The following is a 20,714-nucleotide window of genomic DNA, read 5'->3' as shown; positions in this document are numbered from 1 at the left end:
ACCACCAGTAGAAAGAAAAACTCGAATATATGCATAACAACCGCAAAGTATAAACCCAGCCATAAGCATTTGTATGAGGTTTTCTTCTCCATACATCCATACATTATTGTGTTCATTTTCTTCACTATAATGAAAGAAAAACTTCCGTAGACAACTATTTGGACAAATAGGTTACCGGAGATGTGGCGATGCCTGTCCACAAGACCACAACTGCCGTAGCTTTCTTGGGCTGCGCCTCAATGCACCCCATACACCCGGCCTACGACGGACACCCGTGCGCCACCATCGTGCGCCGGCCAAGCTAGCACTAGCACCGCGGCACGTACGCACCGCGGCGCCTAGAAATACGTTAGTCCCCTGCGTTGCTGCGCACCGTTGCTCCCCTCCACCTGCGCACACTGACATCCCGGCACCGGCCGTTCACCTCCCGCCCCGGTCCCACGTGTCATAGCACGCATCGACACGCGTCCCGGCGCGGCCACCTGGGGTTAGGCCAGCGCCCGCCGCGAGGAGTTCCAAATTCGTTTCCTTCACAGCTCGTGTTCTATTAAATGCGGGGGGATCGTATAATAACGACCGCTCGAAAGATTTGATGAGGGATTTTCTCCATTCCGTAACCACCGTCGCAGAAGCTTCCATTCCGAGATCCCCTGCCCCCTTCCCTCCGTTCCCATTCTGCGATCCCTTCCGTTCTTTTCCTCCCTCGTGCCACCCGGCTCCTCGCCGGCATGTGGGCCCCACCCGCGGCCTCGCCGGCGGCGGCGGCGGGGGCGAACCCCTCGCTCCGGCGGCGGCCGTCGCGGGCCGCGGCGGTCCGCGTCCTCGTCGCGCCGCCTGTCGCGGCGCGGACGCAGCAGGACCAGCCGCGGCGGCGGCTGTTCCTCGCGGTGCCGCCGCCCGCGTCGGAGATGGCCTCCGCGGCCGCTGACGGCGAGGAAGAGGAGGGGGAGGTGGTGGTGGTGGAGAGGGAGACGGGGAGGACGGAGGCGGTGGAGATGGACGCGGCGTTGCGGCGGGAGCTGGCGATCCGGAGGCTGCGGGAGGAGGCCGAGGCGGACGCGAGCGAGGCTGGGACGGGGGCGGGGCGGAGCAGGAGGGACTTCGCCGTGTTCGAGACCGCCAGGGGCGACGCGCTCTTCACGCAGTCGTGGACTCCGGCCGCCGCCGACCGCGTCAAGTATTCACACCTCCCTACCCCTCCACTTACCCCGCGAATTTGCTCTTGCTCTTGTAATGGACGCGACTGCGTGAATACGAGGCCGTGTTGTTACTCTTGGGACGTGATGAGATGGAGCGGTTGGCTATGAAACCTGACATGCCGAGAGAATTATTTTGGCGGGATTAATTTTATTGGTGGTTTGGTGGCGTTGGTAGCATCGAGCAGGTGCATAATTCAAGGGCCTTTGTTTTGGTGTTGTTGTTTGCTTTAGGTGAATCACTTTGTCCTGTAGTGAAGGGGGCATGGGAAATATGGCTTGTTCTACTGAAGGTAAGCTTGTCTGTCCCTTTAGGAGCTTGCTTAGGGATTGGATCATGCAAAATTGGGTTACTACTTAATACAACGAAATTTTGTTGGTTATCAGTTTTTGGACCGATTAAAGTAGAGGTTCTTATGTGCGTGGACCGGATTGTAAAAGGGGGACAGCATTATATTGGACCACCTGACACCTTCTTAGTTGGGGAATTGTTTGTATCTTTGTATTGGTAATGATGACAATAATCCTAGTGTCCTGGATGATTTGCTTAGCATCAGTGCTTTTGGAATTGAAGTTTTGTTGGTACCTTTTCGAGTGATGCATGCATACAGCATACAGCCATGCACTAGCAAACAAGACTTGATCTACATATAGCTACGCCCATGCATGCTTTAGACATCATGTCCTGCACTCTCTATATGTTCAGGAAGCTATCAACCTGCTGGAGGCATTATATCTTGAACTGTACATGCATGCTGAAATAGTTATCAATTCCACACGTTGGATGGTATACTAGTACCTTGAATGCCTGTATAAATTTGTTACATTTTATCCTAACAAATTAATCTCTTCTTTTACTTTCTTTTTTGCTTTTCAAATATGTAGGGGTGTTGTTGTTCTGTTGCATGGTCTAAACGAGCATAGGTACACCATATCCTGCATGTATTCCAGGATTGCTCTTCATAGTGGCTTTTACTGACAGCAGTGATCTGCAGTGGAAGGTACAGCCATTTTGCAAAACTGTTGAATGATCAAGGGCTTAAAGTTTATGCCATGGACTGGATTGGTGAGTTACTGTCACATATTACTGCTCATGTAGTCGAGTGTTGATTTGGTATGATCTACTCATTGATTTGAGTGCTCTCATCAAAATCTGGTAAAGTGGTAAATCAACTGCTTCTAATCCAATATGAGATTTGAGACGTTAATATCTTCAATCTAGGAGCACAACTATAATCTGTTAGGTCCATAATGCCACGCATCTCCTCTCTTTAATTTCATGTTTGCACATTGTGGTGGCATGGTTCAATACAAACCTATTTTAAAATGTTTCAAACAAAATACATGAGCAGAGTTTTGTCTGATTCTAGACTTTATTTTCAGTATCTGCTATTAATGCTACGTTGATGAACAATAAAAATCTTCATATGTAGCAGCTCCGGAACATATCATTGACTCGATATTGCCTACCTATCCTACTCTTAAGTTGTCCTTTCTCTGCTATGCTACTTCATGGATTTGATTTATAGTTGCCTTCCTTCTATTTTTTATGCATACATTTTGGAGTTATCTGATTTTTGCCTTGTATTTTGTCTCCTAAGGACACGGTGGAAGTGATGGGGTTCATGGATATGTTTCATCGCTTGATCATGCTGTTGGTGACTTGGTACTGTTTCTTACATACAGAATAAGTGCATAGATATAGAAATATCAAGTTGTGGATTTTTTCTTGTCGTAGATTTCTCTTGATCTTCTCAAAATTCCTTCCTGTGCAGAAAGAATTTCTTGAGGATATTGTATTGCAGGAAAACCATGGTTTGCCATGCTTCTTATTTGGGCACTCCACAGGTGGAGCTATTGTTTTGAAGGTAAAACAAAGTTTTTTAGTTTAATTGACCCTCATCGTAGTGAGACCATAGGGCCACATATGCAGGATTCTAACTTCAATTCTTTTTACTATTTGCATGAATGTCTGAAGGCAGCTCTAGATCCTTGTGTAAAACTTCATGTAGAAGGTGTGGTCTTAACATCGCCAGCTATTCATGTTCAACCATCTCATCCAATCATCAAAGTAAGCACAATCTTTTTGTATGAATCTCTTTTTAGTGGTTGCTTGACGGTATAGCTGTTTGTATTAAAAAATCTATACCCTTTCCTGCCTTTATTTTCCGTGTAATGCCATAGAACTATTTGTGGAATACAGACATGTTTAATGTATTTTTCACTTTAATAAAATGATGAAATCAAAGAACTATCTCAGTGGGTTAGTGCCTCCAGTTGAGAGGACAACCGCCCGGGCTCGAACCTAGGGCTCACTAATTTGTGATTACCTCTTTGAGAATCTTGTTTCAATGAGTTTCCTGGCCAGCCAGGGTTCTGTACTCCTCTAGCTTTAAATAGAAAGCACCCAGTGAGTTTCTCCTCTTGGCCGAGAAAAATAAATGAAATCAACAAGTGTTTTACCTGTCAATGCAATGAATTTTTGACATTTACCTGTCTATTTATTGGTCTATGGTTACATATAGAATTTTGTTTGTAGTATCTGCCATCCATGATAATCTTGTATGCTTATCTAGCTCTGTTGATTGTGCACTTACAAGGAATTTTAAGGGGCAATGACACATCACTTGGTTTACTTATTGGAGTGCAAAACTTTAATTGTTCCATCTGGTCATGTCTGATCTCAGAAAGTTGCGGAGTTATATTCTTGCGTCATCAGTTATAACAATGCTTATATAGACAATGATTTCTTAACTTGTGGGAGTGCCTTTATGTAGTTGATTTGTTCTTTGAATTGTAGTGTTCCAACAAGAATTTTCAATTTCCAGATGCTTATATGTTTTTGTTTCTCGAACATCAGGTTGTTGCACCAATATTCTCTGTGCTAGCTCCAAAATATCGAGTTAGTGCTTTACATAAGAGAGGACCTCCTGTTTCCCGTGATCCAGAGGCTCTGAAGATGAAGTATTCAGATCCCCTTGTGTATACCGGACCGATTAGAGTTAGAACTGGCAATGAAATACTCCGAATATCATCATATTTGCAAAGAAACTTGAGCAGAGTTACTGTTCCTTTTCTAGTTCTTCATGGTACAGCTGACACGATAACTGATCCGACAGCATCCCAGAGACTATACCACGCATCAATGTCAACAAATAAATCAATAAAACTATATGATGGATATCTGCATGATCTTCTCTTTGAACCGGAAAGGGATGATATCGCAAATGACATCATCAATTGGTTGAGCGCAAGACTTGATGTTCTTGAGAGAAGGTGAGGTGAATCGTGTACAAGGTCCTACTACTTATGCCAGTTTCTGGAACTGGATACTTAGTATAGAGTATAGAATATAATTGTAAAATAGGATGTGTCAGGATGTTTATCTTCCTTTCCTGCCATCATGGTCATTTCTCTTCTGTTGTTTGAGGATAGAAAAGAGCCTATGTGAAAATGTAAGTAATATTGGAGTTGCGGAACATAATGTATCTGCTGATATGCAGTTTTTTCATTGATGCTTTTAAAAGAAAAGTTTGGATCTTTTTTTAATGAATTGACTTTGGTAATTCTCTTTCTCTCTCCTTTTTTACTTAATCCTGATCAATTCGACAGGTGAATATTTCAGGGATTAATACTGTAAGCATAGAGCCAAATTGTATAGTTGATGTGCAGTTTTACAGATATGTTGCTTTTGCTTTGCGTCAATAAGTTATCACATTTGACTTTTCTTTGGTTGCTGACGGCAATAGTTCTTTGCCAATTTTCTGTACGGCAAAACTACAGTGAATGTTTTTTTTCCTGCTGAAGATGTTGCAAATTCAATAACACTTAAGATTTATAGTATATTATTGTATAGTTTATTACTGTGAATACCATATTTATACTGTTACTTCTATGCTGTTGTGCTGTTTGTTATAAAAAGTATCTCTTTTCATGAAATGGACAAATTTAGATGATGTCTCTGTACTGAATTGCCATTTCTGGGGCATAATTCGTTCTAGTCATGCTGCATAATTTAGTACTTCTCTTATTACTAGAAACAAGGCATGGAAGGTCTATCTATAGAAGGTTCCTTGCTTCAGTGTAAATGTGTGGAGTAGGTGTTTCTGAAACTAAGGACAAGGATGATGTAGCCTTGATGTGCCATTGAAAGGTGATTTAAGACAGCAATTATGTGTTCCTATTCATAAACTGTTTTTTTGTTGAACAACACTTTATTGTTTGGTTTGGTCACATGTCGTTTTATGACTGGCTGTTTTTATTCAAGTTGTAAGCAATTGTTCTACTGCTTAGCTGCATGCTTGTGCACATATTCAGTATACTGAACTCATCTCCTAAAGCTCTTGTTTTATGCATTTGTGCTACTGCTATTTGGAGGCAAAGGTGATGTAAAATTCAATATTTCCTTTGGCCTTTACGCCAGCCATGCTTTTGGTTCTGCTCCAATCATTTGAGGTTCCTTTTCATTGGCTGCCCTGACTGAGCTATATACCTCTTTTAGAATGTATTTAAATGGTTGCTTGGACATGTCATTTGTGGCAAAAGTGGTATTCTCTTAGTTTTCCGTATTTGCTGTAAGCCTGTAACATTGCTCATATGATTATCTGTAAGCATGTAATATTGCACATATAACGTACCCGTTCCGGTTTCTTTGTACTATTGCAGGTTCAGTTGATCAAAGCTTGTTCTAAAAGCAGTTCTTAACTGAAAATGTCTGTTCAAGGTACTCATTTTCGTTTTCCCCTTGGATATTAATGTTTCAGTGTTTCACAATGTTCATTGATAAGTCAAAGAGTTTGGCTATTGCACTTCTCTTTGAGAAGGTTGAGGTTGACTACAGTATTATCTCATTACCTCTTTTCATAATATACCAGTATGGTCTGAACATGCATGCTTATTTAGATAACATTGTTTTCAAGATGTGCTAGAAATACTGCAGTTTTTTAGATCTGTAACTAGATGAAAAGAGTGAATAGAGTGATCCAACTGCTCATCAATTGTTCAGTTGTTCCTATTATCTGTTAGGGAAGATCTGTATCAACTTGCACATATACTTCAAATTGTTCATGATCAATTATTGGTCTTGCACTCATTAAACTATGGAGGGTGGATATTGATATATAAGCACACTGGATACTGTCTTTTAGTTACATGCTTGTATGGTGCTTTTGTGGCTATTGCATTGCCACACAAGCAGAAAAATGTTGATAGTATCTTAAAAAAGTAAAGTATCGTGCATAAGTTTACCTAGAATCTGATTTGTGATCTGGTTCAGTGCCAAGTGCTAAATTGAGGTGCACTGGAGGTGTATCATTATAAATAATTCTTTATCTGTCATCTATATAAAGCAGTCATGGTGGTTACGTTATTTATTCTGGGGGGCCACTGAAACCTCACTCAGAACGTAATGTGTACACATTAGTTTTTCTTATCATGTCAGGTTGACCTGCCAATTTTATGCAGCTAGATTTGTCACTGAAACTATCACATATGCTGAGCATTGCTTATTTCTCCTTACTATGTAAATTGGTTACCACTTTACTACTGTCAGTCCTTAACTGCTGTTATAACAAGAATGACATTGCATTAACTGGGAAAATTTGTAGAAGCTCATTGCTGATCAGTTAACAATGAAGACACTGCAGTTATGGGGAAAGTCAAAAGTGCCCTTGGTTGCAGCTCCACCCAATTTAATTTGAAAATTCTGTTAAAAAAGGGCCTACTGACTTGTAAATTTCTAAATTTAATGTAGTATAAGCTCACACTTAATAGTGCTTGTGATCCGATGGTTAGTTTGTATTGCAATAGGAAAAGAATCAACACATGATAGATTATGTCATACTTTAACTGATCATGATTTCAAAGGTAGACAAAGCCAGTAAAATGTAATAATACGCTTTTAGGTGTTACTCAAGTCATGTTTATTTCAGTTCTCTTATAGTGATACCTATTACAATGGTTAATCTTACTGTAAAGAGGGGCGAGGTTTGCATTTACTCAGCATTCATCAAACAGAGTTTTGGTTTCAATAACCAAAAAGTTTTGTATGCTGTATCTGTTAGTCTGCGATGTGATGAGTATGCAACAGTACTATGGCACCATTCTTCTTTGGTGTAAAGGATTAAGTTTCAGGTTCTGTCTGTGATAATCATTTGCACCAGGATCAGAAATGAGAAAATCTAGTCAATTTTTTTTGGAAGATCATAATGATTGATTTACCAATCACCTGCTATTTATTAATTCCCATATGCAGCATTTCATAAAATTGGGAAATTGTGTAACTGCTGCATCATCTTGGTCCAAATTGCTTCTACTGGCACTAGCACCGTTGGAACCTGGGTGTAGAGTCTAGACCACTCAGGCAATAAAGCCCATTCAGGCATTTACCAAGATATTGCCAGATGTGGCGTCACAGATTTCAACTTTCCACAGCTGTGATAGCTGCATGCCAGTTTGTAGGTATGTCTATCATAGAAATGCACGGACAGCATTTCTCCTATTCTGATTTGGGACCATCCTTCCTTCCTTGGCTTCTTGTAGTGCCAAAAAGGAACCATGGTGGTTTCATGAGACTGGTTACTTGTCGAATGAAGAAAAATGTGGCAAGCACCAATTTGATTGAGGAAAAATGAACGGTGTGTACTGGTCCTGCCTAGATGTGCATGCCTGTCTCTTTTCATGTCCTTCCTTTTTATCCTTCTTTTATTCCTAGACTGCACTTCTGTCAAATCACTAGCTTATGGTGCCTACAACTCTCCATACCTCAAGAGCCAAAATATAAAGCTGAATGAGATGTTTATTTTTAATTTGACATCTCTAGTAGGTGGCCCAGAAATTCACCATTTTGCAGTTCTTTTTCCCCTTTCTGAGGATAGAAGCACAACCCGATAACCATGGACCAGAATATCTTCCTTTTGGGGGGCTCAGGGAGAGGTAAGCCTGTTATCACACTTGTGTTATAAAACTGCACATAATTAAGCGCATTAACACCCTAGCAGAATTGTTTTTCAGGTCTATAAAGCCTATGCTACCTAGAAGATCTATCCATGCGGTTAACCACAGCATAGAAGCTGTTATGACACTGAGAGATCTCTCTGAATTTTCAAACAGCACACACATGCAAATAGGGACAAGAGTCCAAAATTCTTGCAGAATACAAACACAAGTTGCATGATTGCCTTGCCAAAAACCCAAGGGCAGCACAAGTGTGTAACAAACAGATAATAATAACAATATATATTAGGTAGGCAACTTGCACAAGTGTGCCTTTGTCTCTTCCCACCCAGCCTTTACTCAACAGGGGTTGGTTTCTTACCCAGCCAAACCATCAAGCATGACAGTGTAGGTTGCCAATCAGAACACTCTGGATTGCATATTCACATTAATTTTTGACCACTTGATAAAAAGTATTCTCCTGTGTCTTGAAGTTGATCTTAATGTATTTGTACAACAGTGTTTGTAATGGAGCCATGGACACAGGAAACGCTGAAAATTAAATTATAGCTGCTATCTTTGTTAGTTTGTTATGATGGAAACCGGCAGTAAACCTTCTGGTCCATAAAAAGCCTGACATGCACTGTGCTGTGTGAATGTCTTGAAGATAATTATTGAACACAATGAAAAGCTCTCCTTGCAATACTGTCAACATCACAGCTAGTGTTCCTCCTTTCTTTCCTGCCCATTTCCTTAGTTATATAACATGCAGCACTTCGCCATGTTTGGTTATTACATGCTCGTGCCTCGTGCATGAAGCCTCCTGCATGCTACTATTAGATAGGGAGGCGATCTCTTCCTTGTCTCCACTACAACATGGGAGAAAACAGAAAGGTGAGACAAGTGAGCAGGCATGCACCTATAGATATTTTTCTCGTGTCTCTGTAGCAGAGTTGAAGCATATAACATCTCTGTTCTTGTTTTAGATCATCATGCCAAGGTTAGTAACAAGCAAGCTACTGCACCGCCAACAGCTGCATGGTCACGGATCTGTCTCTGAGGTTTCGAGCGTAGTGGAGGAAAACTTGGGAAAGAGACCCCTGAATGTCCACAAAGATACATTTGTATACAGGTAACTTGCACTACCTTGTATTCCAGTAATTAGAGTTTGATCCCACTTCATAGCATTTCATTTTTGATCTTTTATTTGTTTTTGGCATAAGAAGGGTGTTTACTAGTACCTGGAATGTTGGTGGTATTGCACCATCTGATGAATTGGACTTGGAGGATTGGTTGGATGCAAGGGCCAACACCTGTGACATCTATGTTCTAGGGTAGCCTGCTCAGTTCAACTAGTTAACTCATCTGTTGTAAAAGTGATGTTTTGTTCCTACTGAATAAGATCTGTTCTGTTGGTGCTTTAGGTTCCAGGAGATAGTGCCACTAAATGCAAGAAACGTGCTTGGTCCTACGAAGAGCTGTATATCTGCAAAGTGGAACTCGCTAATTGGGGAGGCACTCAACAAAAAGGAAAGAAAAGAAGGCGCAGAGTTGAACCAAGAATCTACAAATAGCAGTGCAGTGGAGGGCTCTATGCAGGGAGAAGGTTTCAGATGCATCAGGAGCAAACAGATGGTTGGCATCTTTACCTCAGTATGGGTGAGAAGCAACCTTAGGCCATTCATTCACCATCTAGATGTGTCATGCATTGGTTCGGGTATCATGGGCTGCCTAGGGAACAAGGTAAGCTTAAGATGCATACAGAAGCACATGTAATCTGTATATGTGAATGATATGACCACGCACGTGGATGTGTGGGTTGCAGGGTTCTGTTTCAATCCGATTTGTGTTGCATGAGACGAGCTTTTGCTTTGTCTGTTGTCACCTGGCCTCAGGTGGCAAAGAAGGGGATGTTCTGCTGAGGAACTTGGATGTCGCGGACATACTTGCTAGGACATGGTTCCCAGGTCGTGCAACTCAGGAATTACCAGAGAAGATCATTGAGCATGAGTAGGTGCACATCAGCTTAGATAAATAACCTCATTTTTTTTTCTTTTCCAGCTTTTAAGTTTTGGCCAACTAGTCAACAATCAGCTCTTCTAAGATTTCTAGAATAAGTCAATAACAGTGCCTAAGCATCTTCTAGAGTATGGATTCTATCCGGTACTAATCATTATAAGTGATCTCTAAATGTAGGTTTAGATTCTGATATGATTATGTTCACTATTTCTTAGTTTGATGTGACATGTTTAAATTTTGCTAAATGTACATCGTCTCCTTTGTAAATGAAAACGAAAGGGGTATCCCAGCTGAGAATAAGAACCTGGTAAGGTATCAAAATGGTGTCGTCCATAATTGCATGCATCATCCAGTGCATCACTTCTTTCTGGCCAGTTTGTCCGAACAATTTGTTTATGCAACTCCTGTGTTTTCTTTTTACCATTTGTGCAGTCAAGTAGTTTTGCTCGGTGACTTGAATTATAGGATCTCCTTGGAAGGGGCCGAAACAAGGTCGCTGGTGAAAGCCAAGAACTGGGCCATCTTGTTAGAAAACGATCAGGTAGGTACTTTCTTTGCCAACGAAGTTCAACTTGTCATCTGAATCATTTTCTGAAGATATCTGAATGTCATGGTGTCTCTCTCGTTCAATCGCAGCTACTATTTGAGTTCTCTAGGGGGCGGCATTTTGAGGGGTGGCAAGAAGGGTTGATCACGTTCTCCCCCACCTACAAGTACCACCACAACTCCGATCAGTATTACTGGTGCTTTGATGGTGCCCGGGGCGAGAAGAAGCGTGCACCAGCATGGTGAGCTGAAAAGCCTTACACATCTTCCTTTTTTGAGAGCATGCAAAAAATATTCGTCTTGCTGCTGTGCAGCTACTAAGTCTTTATACATTGAATCCTGTAAATGGCATGATTTGTGGAGTGGTGAATTGACCTCCGACCGAGTTGTTTACCTTTGTGCAGGTGCGATCGTATTCTATGGAGGGGCAAGGGACTGAAGCAAGTCCAATACGAGACATGCAACTACAGGTTATCGGATCACCGCCCAGTGAGAGCGGTTTTCCACGCCGAATGTGACGCGTATCAGAGGGGGCGCAGAAGTAAACGGCCAGAATCCACGCTGAATTCAGCGAGCGACTGAGGTAGAGAAACCTACCAGAGAGTTCGCACGGACGCTGAGCGTCAAATCAAGAATTGGACGGGAGATTTGACCAAGCTAGTAACCAAGAAATTTCTTCTGAGATGAATATGAAATTGCTTTTCCTGGAGAGGATGAGAATTTCCAGAACGCTGGCTGGGCTGTGTGCAACTAGATTACATGAATGATACTTGGGCCAGTTTAACAGGTTCAGAAAAGATGCCCTCAAACAAAAAAGAAAAAGAAACAAACAAAAACAGGTGCAGATTTTCGTTTGTTTTATTATTGGCGCTGTTCAAATATTCTTTTCTTTCTCGTTTAAAATTTGTTTATTCAGGGCTTTCGGCTTTTATCATTCATTATTATCCTGGTATACTGGAAGAATATCGTGTATGCATGTCTTTCCTCTCTAAAATTGGTATCTGTACATTACCTAAAAGCTCAATAAGGGTCCGATGGCAAGCTCTAGCTGTTGGATCACTAACACGTGTCGAACTCTGGCTGGTTGTATCTACTACTTTCTGTCAATTTGGAACATGCATGATGGATACATTACCCTCGGAAATCTGAACCACAAACTTGATAAATTAAAAATAAAAAAAAACCATAGAGGCAAAATCTGAACCACAAACTTGCTAAAGTAGAATAAAAAACAATAGAGACAAAAATCAAACAGTGGAGAAGTCATGATTTTGCTACTTGATGAATCTATTGTGCGTACTTGTTATTTGCTCAAACATCTCGTGTTCATATTATACTATGCCCGTTTTGCGACTTGATTGGTATAAATTTTGTTCATAATCTGCACGTTTTGCTAAAAAAAAAACTCCCAACAGCATGCATCAGGCGTTAACCGCTGTCTTTACGACTTACGAGCAACTTGTCAGCGTGATATAACACCAATGGAAGGTGTCAAATTGCAAAATCAGGCTCAGTTCTTGACTTGGCACGTATCTTTGTAGATTTACTCTAGGGTGACACACATGTCATATGCCAATAATAAGACACCCATGGTAACTTCATCGATCTCTATACCCGTCAGTTCAGTTTCTCGTATGGTAAGTATGGATTATGTGTATGTGAACATCTACACTTTCGTAATGTTTAAAATAAACTCAAACTTGGCTCGTTCGTGCATTTACACGTGGAATAGAATATGATGGGTAGCTAAAGATAGCTCATTTGTGCAGGCCAGTCCAATTGGTCAACTAATTAACAGCGAAATGACATGGCAAAGATTTGGCAAGATAAGCAACAGCACTGATGTTGCTGTCAAAAAAGTGAACATCGTCGCATAAATATGCTGAGGTAACTTTCCTGTACTTGCCATTGTAGTGGTGGACTAGTCTTTCCTAAAGGTGAAGAAAGAAATGTTTCCATCCATTACTAAGGTATTGGCCTATTTAATAATTTTTCCAGCATGTCACACCGCACTTTCGTTTCTAGTAAAAATAGTGAACCAAGGATGCACAATTGGGTCACAAAATTAGTGCTTCTTTCATCCAAGAAAAGAAACCAAATAAAAAAGAGTGAGTTAATACTTATGATAAGGAAACGAGTGAGAAAGCACACAAGAGGATACGATCCAAAAATGACGTCCTTCTCGTTGCATTATTATGCATACTTTAGCAATGCTATCAGCATTACCCAGTAAAGAGGGGCGATTAAGGAAGTTACCGAGGTTCTATATGTGGCCCTTGGGTATATAGTGGGGTGAGCTAGGTGGTTAACTGAAGTGAATGTTACTTATTAGCTTTGCTTAATGTTGTCTACCATTCAAGTGCACGATTCAAATTAGAACGATATATCAATAGCAGTTACATATTTGTGACGAACACCCCCCCCCCCCCCCCCCCCCCCCGATTGCAAAATCCGTTAACCAACTACTAATTGGTGCTTAAAATTTTTTAAATAAACATATTGAGCAACAGATTAGTACTGATGGTCCACTCTTGACTTATGATCTAGCTCCGCCACTTGTTAGAACCAAGGTCACACACAAGTATGAACGCTGTGGATACAGAAGTCCAAAGCTACCGAGAACACGAACTAAAAGCATCTTCACAAAAACAAAGACTGTCCAATAGTTGCAACGTCGAGATCATGGACTAATCAATGTTCAGAAGTCAAGATGAAGTGTTTCTTTCTCCCTATTTCGACATCACTGTTCTTTGGACCTAAACTTTGCAAAAGATTCATATATCAAAGGGGATTGAAGATGGGCACAAAATACATGGAGAAAATTATCTCATTTGACCTGGAAATTTTTTGCTCCTCTAGTTTGAGACCACAAAACAGAAGCAAGAATATCTGGGACAGGGTGTGCCACAGCCCACAGCCATGAGTTCCTTGTGTGGCGAAGCCCCACAGATCAAATAAAGCGACTGAGCTGAAAGCAGTGCCCCGCGTTGGTTGACATTTGTTCCTTCTCCGCCTAACATTCAGCACAAGATGCACAGGTTGAGTGGTTGCCCTCCCTGTTTGCGATCGATGAGAGAGAGGTGACGCTATTGGGCAAGGTTTTGCTGACCACGAACTAGTGGCTATGGCACAGTCTCTCGTAAATATGTTACTTTGCAGCTCACAAGTTGCATACTCGAATTTGAAGTGCTCTGCAATGACGAATCTTAATCACGCAGGACAAGATACATAGATTCCAAATTAACCGCTCATGCAACAACAGAAACTACCGTGCACCTTGTTTTCCTTTATTTACATAGTACATTAGGTTTACCAAAAGCACAACCGATCTTTGTATACACAAGCATCGCTACAGACGGGGAAGTCATTCGCAATAAACTGCTACTGCTGAAGACTGACGGGAAAACACTTTTACATAGCCACTAGCCTATTGGGCTATTACATGTACACAGGTTAGGTCAATAGATACCTAACTGCCTGGGATTGAATGTGTACCCCTTCGCTCTAATTCCTCCAGGCAGCTGCACAGTTCAGTTATTGTCACATAACTGAATGGATGAACATGTTTCACTCCCGCTTGCCAGGAGTAGCTGGGCTCAAAGACATCTCAATTTCCTCAAGAGAGCGTCCTTTTGTTTCAACTATGAAATTATAAGCGAAAAGGGCTGTAAGCAAGGAAACCCCACCGAAACCTGCATAGACTGCTCCAACCCCAAACTTGTTCACAAGCTCCAGAAAATATAGTCCCACAAGAAAATTGCATATCTGAAAGCAATTTAACCCATAAGTTAAGGCTACAGTTCTAGACAACAAAGAACTGTTAAAAAACATTTTCTATATCAAGTAAAAATGTTGAACGTATGCAAACTACTACAAAAGTAGTTTGTTTTGAGGTGGTGTATAGGGTTAGAAAGTACATACCCAATGTACAGTGAAGCTGAAGCCCATAACTTTTGATCGTGTACGAGCACTGCTCAGCTCTGGTATAATGATACCTGTAACTGGCCCAGCGCCAAGGGCAAAAGTGAAAATGTACCTGCAATTGTCAACATAAATTCTGGTAACTAAAAGGATTCCTAAATCCTAACCCATTATGAGCAAGAGAAATTTCTAAGCAGCATTCTGATGTACATTTCAATGCAAACTAACAAGGTGAAAGATCCATAACTATATGCAATTAATTTTTTTATCACATCATGATGCAGAGAATATGATAGAAAATAGTCAAATACTACAATTATCCATAAGAAGTTAAATGGCTTCTGTACATTGAGAAATCCAACAGATGTAATTTCCCCAAATGTCAAGAAAGCCTTCTGGTAAATGGAAAATAGAAATTATACACAGCACTGTCTTCAGTAGCCTCCATCAAGAATAGAATCACACTGAATATGCAAAATAATGTCTTTTATAAAGCTCCATCAAGTTATTATACTGCAACAAGTGTTTGCCCCTCAAACTTTAAATCTCCTGGCAATAACATATCATCTCTAGTGGATTTAAGTCTAAGAATTTGCAAGAGAAAATAGGAAGTGAAAGTGCATACAAAAGAGTTCCAGTAATTGACAAGCTGTGGGCAACTCCTTCATCAACGGGGAAGCTGATACCATATACTATAAGGAACATTGCGAATGCCTGCAGAAAGAACAAAAAATAAATTAAATGCGGAGACTTTGCTGAGGCGTAAAAGATAGTTATCACAGTATCAAAACTTTGAGATAGCACATAAGAGAAGGCTACATAGTGTGTACCATTCCAAGATAGCTTCCTATCAAAAGTTTTTTTCGCCCTTGCTTATCCATTAAATTTGAAGCAACAAGTGCCCCTAATATCCAAAAAAATATGGTTCATGAGTTTATGAAAAAGTCACCATAGAACATAAAACATGACAAACAAGTTTACTCACCTCCAAAGTTGGTTATTCCAACATATAAGCTCGCTAAAGCACCACTTGTAATACCAACATCACGGAATGTTAATGATGAAAAGTAAAGAACACCATTTATTCCAGCAAACTGTTGCAGAAAGAAAAGGGACCCTCCAATCAATGCAACTGCATATACAATAACAACTAAGTTCCTGACCGCATGAAGAGAATTACAATAATATAAGCTACCAATATTTTAAGGACTCTGTGCCTCAAGTACAGAAATTACAAAGGTTTCTGTGTTTCAGATTTTTTTTTTCAGGTGGCACACAGAAGAGGACGAACAATAGGGAAGCTTATTTGGCCACATAAAAGGAACAAAGCTTGCTTGTTTGCTGTAGAAAAGTCACATAAATGCATGAGCAACCCATCGCAACTCGGCAGAAATAGTGCACAGAAGTATTGGGGAACCTGGGTTCATTTCTGCAGATCCATGGGAGATAAGCTCTAACTCACTATTTATATAAAAAGTGCAGAGATTATGTAGACCTGGTGGTGCAAAACATAAATGTCTTGCATACTACATCACATCTCAGACTTCTTCAGTAAATTTAGTGCTCCAGATAACAAACCATCAGGTACAAGGCTGTTAAAGTATGAATACATCAAATGAATGTCTCAGGGTACAAGCAGACATGCATCAGCAGTTCAACAACCAACTGGACATGCATGCAAATGTATGAACATGCGCATAGACATACAACTCGTAGGAATCTAGGTCGTAAGCATCATATCCTTTAGTTTCCATGAAAGCAGTAGTGAGTACAGTGCCAAAAAGAAAATCATATTCTGATAGATAGAAGTACCTCTATTGTGGGGCTCCACCAGAAGTTCTGACCAGCTGGACTGTGAATCGTCATTTGCAACAACAGCTTTGATCTCTTCCATGGACTTATTGACTTCAGAAGGTTCCCAAAGACTCTCTACAACTTTTCTAGCATCATCAAACCTTCCAACCTACAAGATATGGCTTTCTGATGTAAACAAATGACCTTGAATAACAAGATTGTACCCCAAACTAAGTCATAAGTTACCTTGGCAAGCCAGCGTGGGCTCTCAACAGCAAATTGCATTCCAACAACAATAAGAAAACCAGGTATGCATGCAGCATAAAGCATCGTTCGCCACCTACGAACAGAAACATGCCTTCAGTAATCTGTTTATACAGAGCATTTCACCAGCAAACAGTTTGCAGAGATACTAGAACTCTAGTCATGGCTTGGCTAGACAGTCTCACTTAATTGCTCTTAATTGTACATGTCCTCTCTTTTTTGTTCTTTTTTTTTCTTTGGACTCTTCTTTTGCACAGTTCTTTTTAACATATCATAACATATTTACTACAGTAGGGGGGTCTCACCTACTGTTTCTGCTCAAAATAGTTCACAGAGTTTACATTGAAGAATGTGTAATCGATGTGATGAACCTCAGTATTTACTAGTTAACTATATGAAATTTGACTTATTAAGCTTTCAAAAAAAAATTGACTTATTAACTGTTACATACACTTTATATGCCATTAAAGATTTTATTAACATGTCTTGGTATTATTCTTCTATACAATGGAAGTTACACGAAGAAAACGTAATGCATCTTCTTTGGTGTGTAGGTTGTTAATTTTTCCATAATCATGCATAGCACAGCAGAAAATTTAATCAAACGATGACTTACATCATTAAGATGCAGAAATGCCAACGAGAGATGCCTCACCAATGCGGATCATTTTCAGAAGGTATCCCCAAGGAAAGTGCAGCGATAATTCCTAAACATGTTCCAATTTGACAAAGAGTCCCCAAAGAACCCCTATATTTTGTTGGAGCAACCTAGAATCGAGCGAGTAAAGAGTGAATTGAAAACTTGTGCGATAGCAATCACAAGGATAATGTCAATGATCAATTCCGAAAAATAGCAAGTACCTCAGAGATATATAGCGGAACAAGAACGGTGTTTACACCAATTCCAATGCCAACAAGAAATCTTCCCAAAAGTATCTCATCCAATGAATCTGCCTGCGCACTGTATGATTGCTTTATATGTAAAAGAATATACCTACATACTACAATAGTCAACAGAAACACCGTAACAGTGAGACTAAATACCTCAGAAGAGCCCCAATAATCAATGGAATACTATCAATTTGAAGGGTCCTTTTACAACCAAATTTATCAACTAGTGCAGATGAGCCTAGGCTCCCGAAAAAGGCACCAACAATGAATATGCTGACCACAAGACCTTGGAGGAAGGGATTTCCTTGAAAACCAAGCTCTTGCGCAATATCCTCTATTGGACCATTCATGACCCTGCAACCATATCATGCAACAGACATCAGTTGGATGCTTAACAGAAAACTGTAAAATGCATTGCATGCCACAGTCCACCAGAGTCAAATACATATAATTCAGGATATCTCCCAAGTCAGTTTTCAGTTTTCACATTATACAATTGGCGTGTTCTTTCAGTAAAAACGCACCATATTAAGCCAGTAGTGCAGGTGACAGTGAAAATGTTGCTATCGAAGTTCTTCTCAGATGACATAGATTTAGCCACTTAGGGGACAGTCATGCTCGATTCTAATGTCAAGCAGTGGGCAGAATGAGCACCAGTACTGTACGATCGTTTAGATAGCTAACCAAAGATACATAACTCCCAATCCGAGACACGAATGGCAGATTCAAGCAAGGGAGCACTGCTTTAATTGCAGGTGAATTGAAGGAGCACGCACCCAATGTGGTAGCCGAAGAGGAAATTGGCCATGGACGCGGTGAGCACGTGCGGGAACACCCTCAGCCACCCGAGATCAGCGCTGCCGCCTCCTCCGTCGCCACCACTGCCACCACCCCCGGAGCCCGCATCAAGACCTGTCGCGAGGAACGAACGCTCATTTCAAGCACCATCAGCGCCAGCAGGCACAAGCAAGCGAGGCGGCCACCCCACCTGAGCTGGAGTCCGGCGCCGGCTGCGCGGAGGACGGCGGCGGCGTGCTCTCGGCCGCCGCGAGGCGCTGTGGCCAGAGCTCGAGGCGCCGCGGCAGTGTGCGGAGCGCGGCGGCCCGGATCGCGGTCGGGCGCGGGCGGCGGGACGGCCCGAGCCGCACCAACGGCGCCGGGGAGACGGGCACGACCAGCAGCGCCGCGGCGGCGGCGAGAGGGGGCGGCATCGCGGAGGGGACGGAAGGGGGTGATTCGTCGAGCAGGTGGCAGGCGCGTCCGGCAAAGGAAGGCGGGCGGGCGGGCGCGCAGTCGCGCAGACCGCAGACGAGGGAGCGCGGCGAGTAGAAAGTGGAAACGGGTGGAAGCGCAGGAGGAGGGGCCCCGTGTTCGCGGCTGATCTTTTTTCCCGGTGCGATTTGATAGACTGGTTCGTGACCCGGACCACGACACGTGTCAGACCCTCCGGTCCTGGGGCCGCCAATTCCCATACAAAATCACGCTTGTTGCTAGCAGAGGGATAAATTAAAGCTACAAACCGATCGATCCAGCTATAACAAGATATAAATACGGTAAACATTCATACGAGACCAATATAAGAAACTAACAGTTATTGAGACCTAATCCGGTACCTTCATAAAAAACAATCTTCTGCTAACAACAATATGACGGATTTAAAAGATATAAGACGATAGATCTAAACAAACAAGACCAATATAATCATGATTCTATCAGATCTAGCAGAGGTTGAAAGTTGCAACCTTATAGATATGATACAAATATGATAGGAATTGATAGCTGGTAGGCAAATATATCAAGCGAACAAGAGCAATTCAAAACATCGAAACGATGCAGCCTTAAACAACACCAATATAGCCGATATAATTGTCAATGCCAGCGGAACTTAGGACTTACCCCTTCGTCAGGTGTCAAGTTCCGCCAGTGATGAAAACCTCAGAAAAGAGGGTGGTGATGCGCCGAAAGTTGTGTTATATTAGTTGAGAGATAAATTGCAAGGATCCCGAATGTACATATTTATACCCATGGGTGGATACTGGTCCTTATTGGACAAGACATAAACTTTTCTAAAGGTAAAAGGAAAAACAAATGACACTACTTAATTAATAGATACATTTAAACTGCTATATCATGGTCTTTACAATACCATCTTGGATGAACTTTCATCAGCTGATTGATTTCTTTTTTTGACCGAATCCTCTAAGAATTTTACCAAATTTTGGTATCAACACCAAGTTATGATGAGAGATTGACAAGTTGGTTTCAAAATTTTGATTACAGACAATGTTCCACTTGACCACTTATGTATGATTATGTTGATGGCTAACCAAAGGCATTCAACCTTTGGTAAATATATCCAGAGTAAATTTCTTAAATGCCATCAAAAATTTAAATTATCTCTTTTATACCATCAGAATTTAGAACATCCATTATCGTAATTTTTCATCCCTACCTGCTGTTGCCGTTATATTTTATCCCAAAACTAATGTAATGGCGTTAAAATCCGTTCGTCTCCTTTCTTTATGGCGATTTTACCCCTCGTTATCCACCGTCTCCAACCACTTCTCATCCTCTTTCCAAAATGACTGCTTCATCCCAACCTTAGCAGCAAACCTCGACAACGGGGGCGCTCGTCGATCCCTGCCAAGTGCGCCCCCAGGGGCGAGCACAACCGCGGCCCCCCACGGCTGAGCTCCTCCGCTGGGTCGCTGACCCCCACGTCGACCCCTCCGGAAGCTCGGGACTTTTCTAAATGGTGACGACAAGAATGCGTTCGCGAGGGACAGCGGCGCCGTGGAGACCGTGGCATCCATGCTATGGCGGGCGAAGGAGGAGGGCCTCGAGGCCACGGAGGTTGTAACGCGTGTGATCGCCGCGATCCACTACGCCAGAAGCCCTAATCTGAGACGCGCCCTAGGCAAAATGCTAGACGCGCAGGTGTCGCGTCCCGCATTACCGCGTCGCAGATAAAAAAGTAATCTGAGACGCGCCTAACGCGCGTCTCAGATTACCAAAACGCAAGACGCGCCTCACTTACGGCTCGTCTCGCCTTGGCTTCACACAGGCTTCCCTGGGAGCCAAATGCAAGACACGCTCTAGGCTAGGCGGGTCTCGCATTAGTCTAAGATTAGAGACGGGCCTCACTTACGG

General features: G+C 41.9%; 3 protein-coding genes across 6 annotated transcripts; 2 read left to right on the top strand and 1 right to left on the bottom strand.

The window, feature by feature from the left end:
* The first annotated feature begins 462 nt into the window (after positions 1-462).
* LOC112880563 (monoacylglycerol lipase-like) lies at positions 463-4,762 on the top strand. 2 transcript variants are annotated; one of them, XM_025945253.1, is made up of 7 exons: positions 481-1,177; positions 2,082-2,120; positions 2,192-2,262; positions 2,798-2,862; positions 2,972-3,064; positions 3,175-3,267; positions 4,057-4,762. In XM_025945253.1, the coding sequence occupies exons 1-7, from the start codon at positions 729-731 to the stop codon at positions 4,474-4,476; spliced, it is 1,230 nt and encodes a 409-aa protein (XP_025801038.1). In that variant the 5' UTR covers positions 481-728; the 3' UTR covers positions 4,477-4,762. The 2 variants fall into 2 exon arrangements, with proteins under 2 accessions (XP_025801039.1, XP_025801038.1); XM_025945254.1 differs by lacking the exon at positions 2,082-2,120 and having other exon boundaries at positions 463-1,177.
* A 531-nt stretch (positions 4,763-5,293) lies between these two features.
* On the top strand, positions 5,294-11,757 carry LOC112880564 (type IV inositol polyphosphate 5-phosphatase 9-like). 2 transcript variants are annotated; one of them, XM_025945255.1, is made up of 10 exons: positions 5,294-5,349; positions 5,862-8,129; positions 8,208-9,023; positions 9,116-9,261; positions 9,356-9,463; positions 9,554-9,872; positions 9,955-10,139; positions 10,581-10,689; positions 10,785-10,936; positions 11,099-11,757. In XM_025945255.1, the coding sequence occupies exons 3-10, from the start codon at positions 9,006-9,008 to the stop codon at positions 11,274-11,276; spliced, it is 1,215 nt and encodes a 404-aa protein (XP_025801040.1). In that variant the 5' UTR covers positions 5,294-5,349; positions 5,862-8,129; positions 8,208-9,005; the 3' UTR covers positions 11,277-11,757. The 2 variants fall into 2 exon arrangements, with proteins under 2 accessions (XP_025801040.1, XP_025801042.1); XM_025945257.1 differs by lacking the exons at positions 5,294-5,349; positions 5,862-8,129 and having other exon boundaries at positions 8,195-9,023.
* Positions 11,758-13,934: 2,177 nt separating this feature from the next.
* On the bottom strand, positions 13,935-18,924 carry LOC112883315 (probable plastidic glucose transporter 1). Of its 2 annotated transcripts, none has more exons than XM_025948596.1 (12): positions 18,553-18,924; positions 18,341-18,476; positions 17,718-17,918; positions 17,535-17,634; positions 17,329-17,441; positions 16,656-16,749; positions 16,428-16,578; positions 15,601-15,633; positions 15,446-15,519; positions 15,241-15,329; positions 14,616-14,730; positions 13,935-14,459 (listed from the first exon to the last, which is right to left on the bottom strand). In XM_025948596.1, the coding sequence occupies exons 1-12, from the start codon at positions 18,773-18,775 to the stop codon at positions 14,262-14,264; spliced, it is 1,527 nt and encodes a 508-aa protein (XP_025804381.1). In that variant the 5' UTR covers positions 18,776-18,924; the 3' UTR covers positions 13,935-14,261. The 2 variants fall into 2 exon arrangements, with proteins under 2 accessions (XP_025804381.1, XP_025804380.1); XM_025948595.1 differs by having other exon boundaries at positions 13,946-14,459; positions 15,601-15,747.
* Positions 18,925-20,714: the final 1,790 nt, after the last annotated feature.

The sequence above is a fragment of the Panicum hallii genome, chromosome 2 (genome assembly GCF_002211085.1).
Source record: "Panicum hallii strain FIL2 chromosome 2, PHallii_v3.1, whole genome shotgun sequence".
Classification (NCBI taxonomy): Eukaryota; Viridiplantae; Streptophyta; class Magnoliopsida; order Poales; family Poaceae; genus Panicum; species Panicum hallii.
Note: the sequence above shows the minus strand (reverse complement) of the source record. Positions and strands in the feature narration are given on the sequence as shown.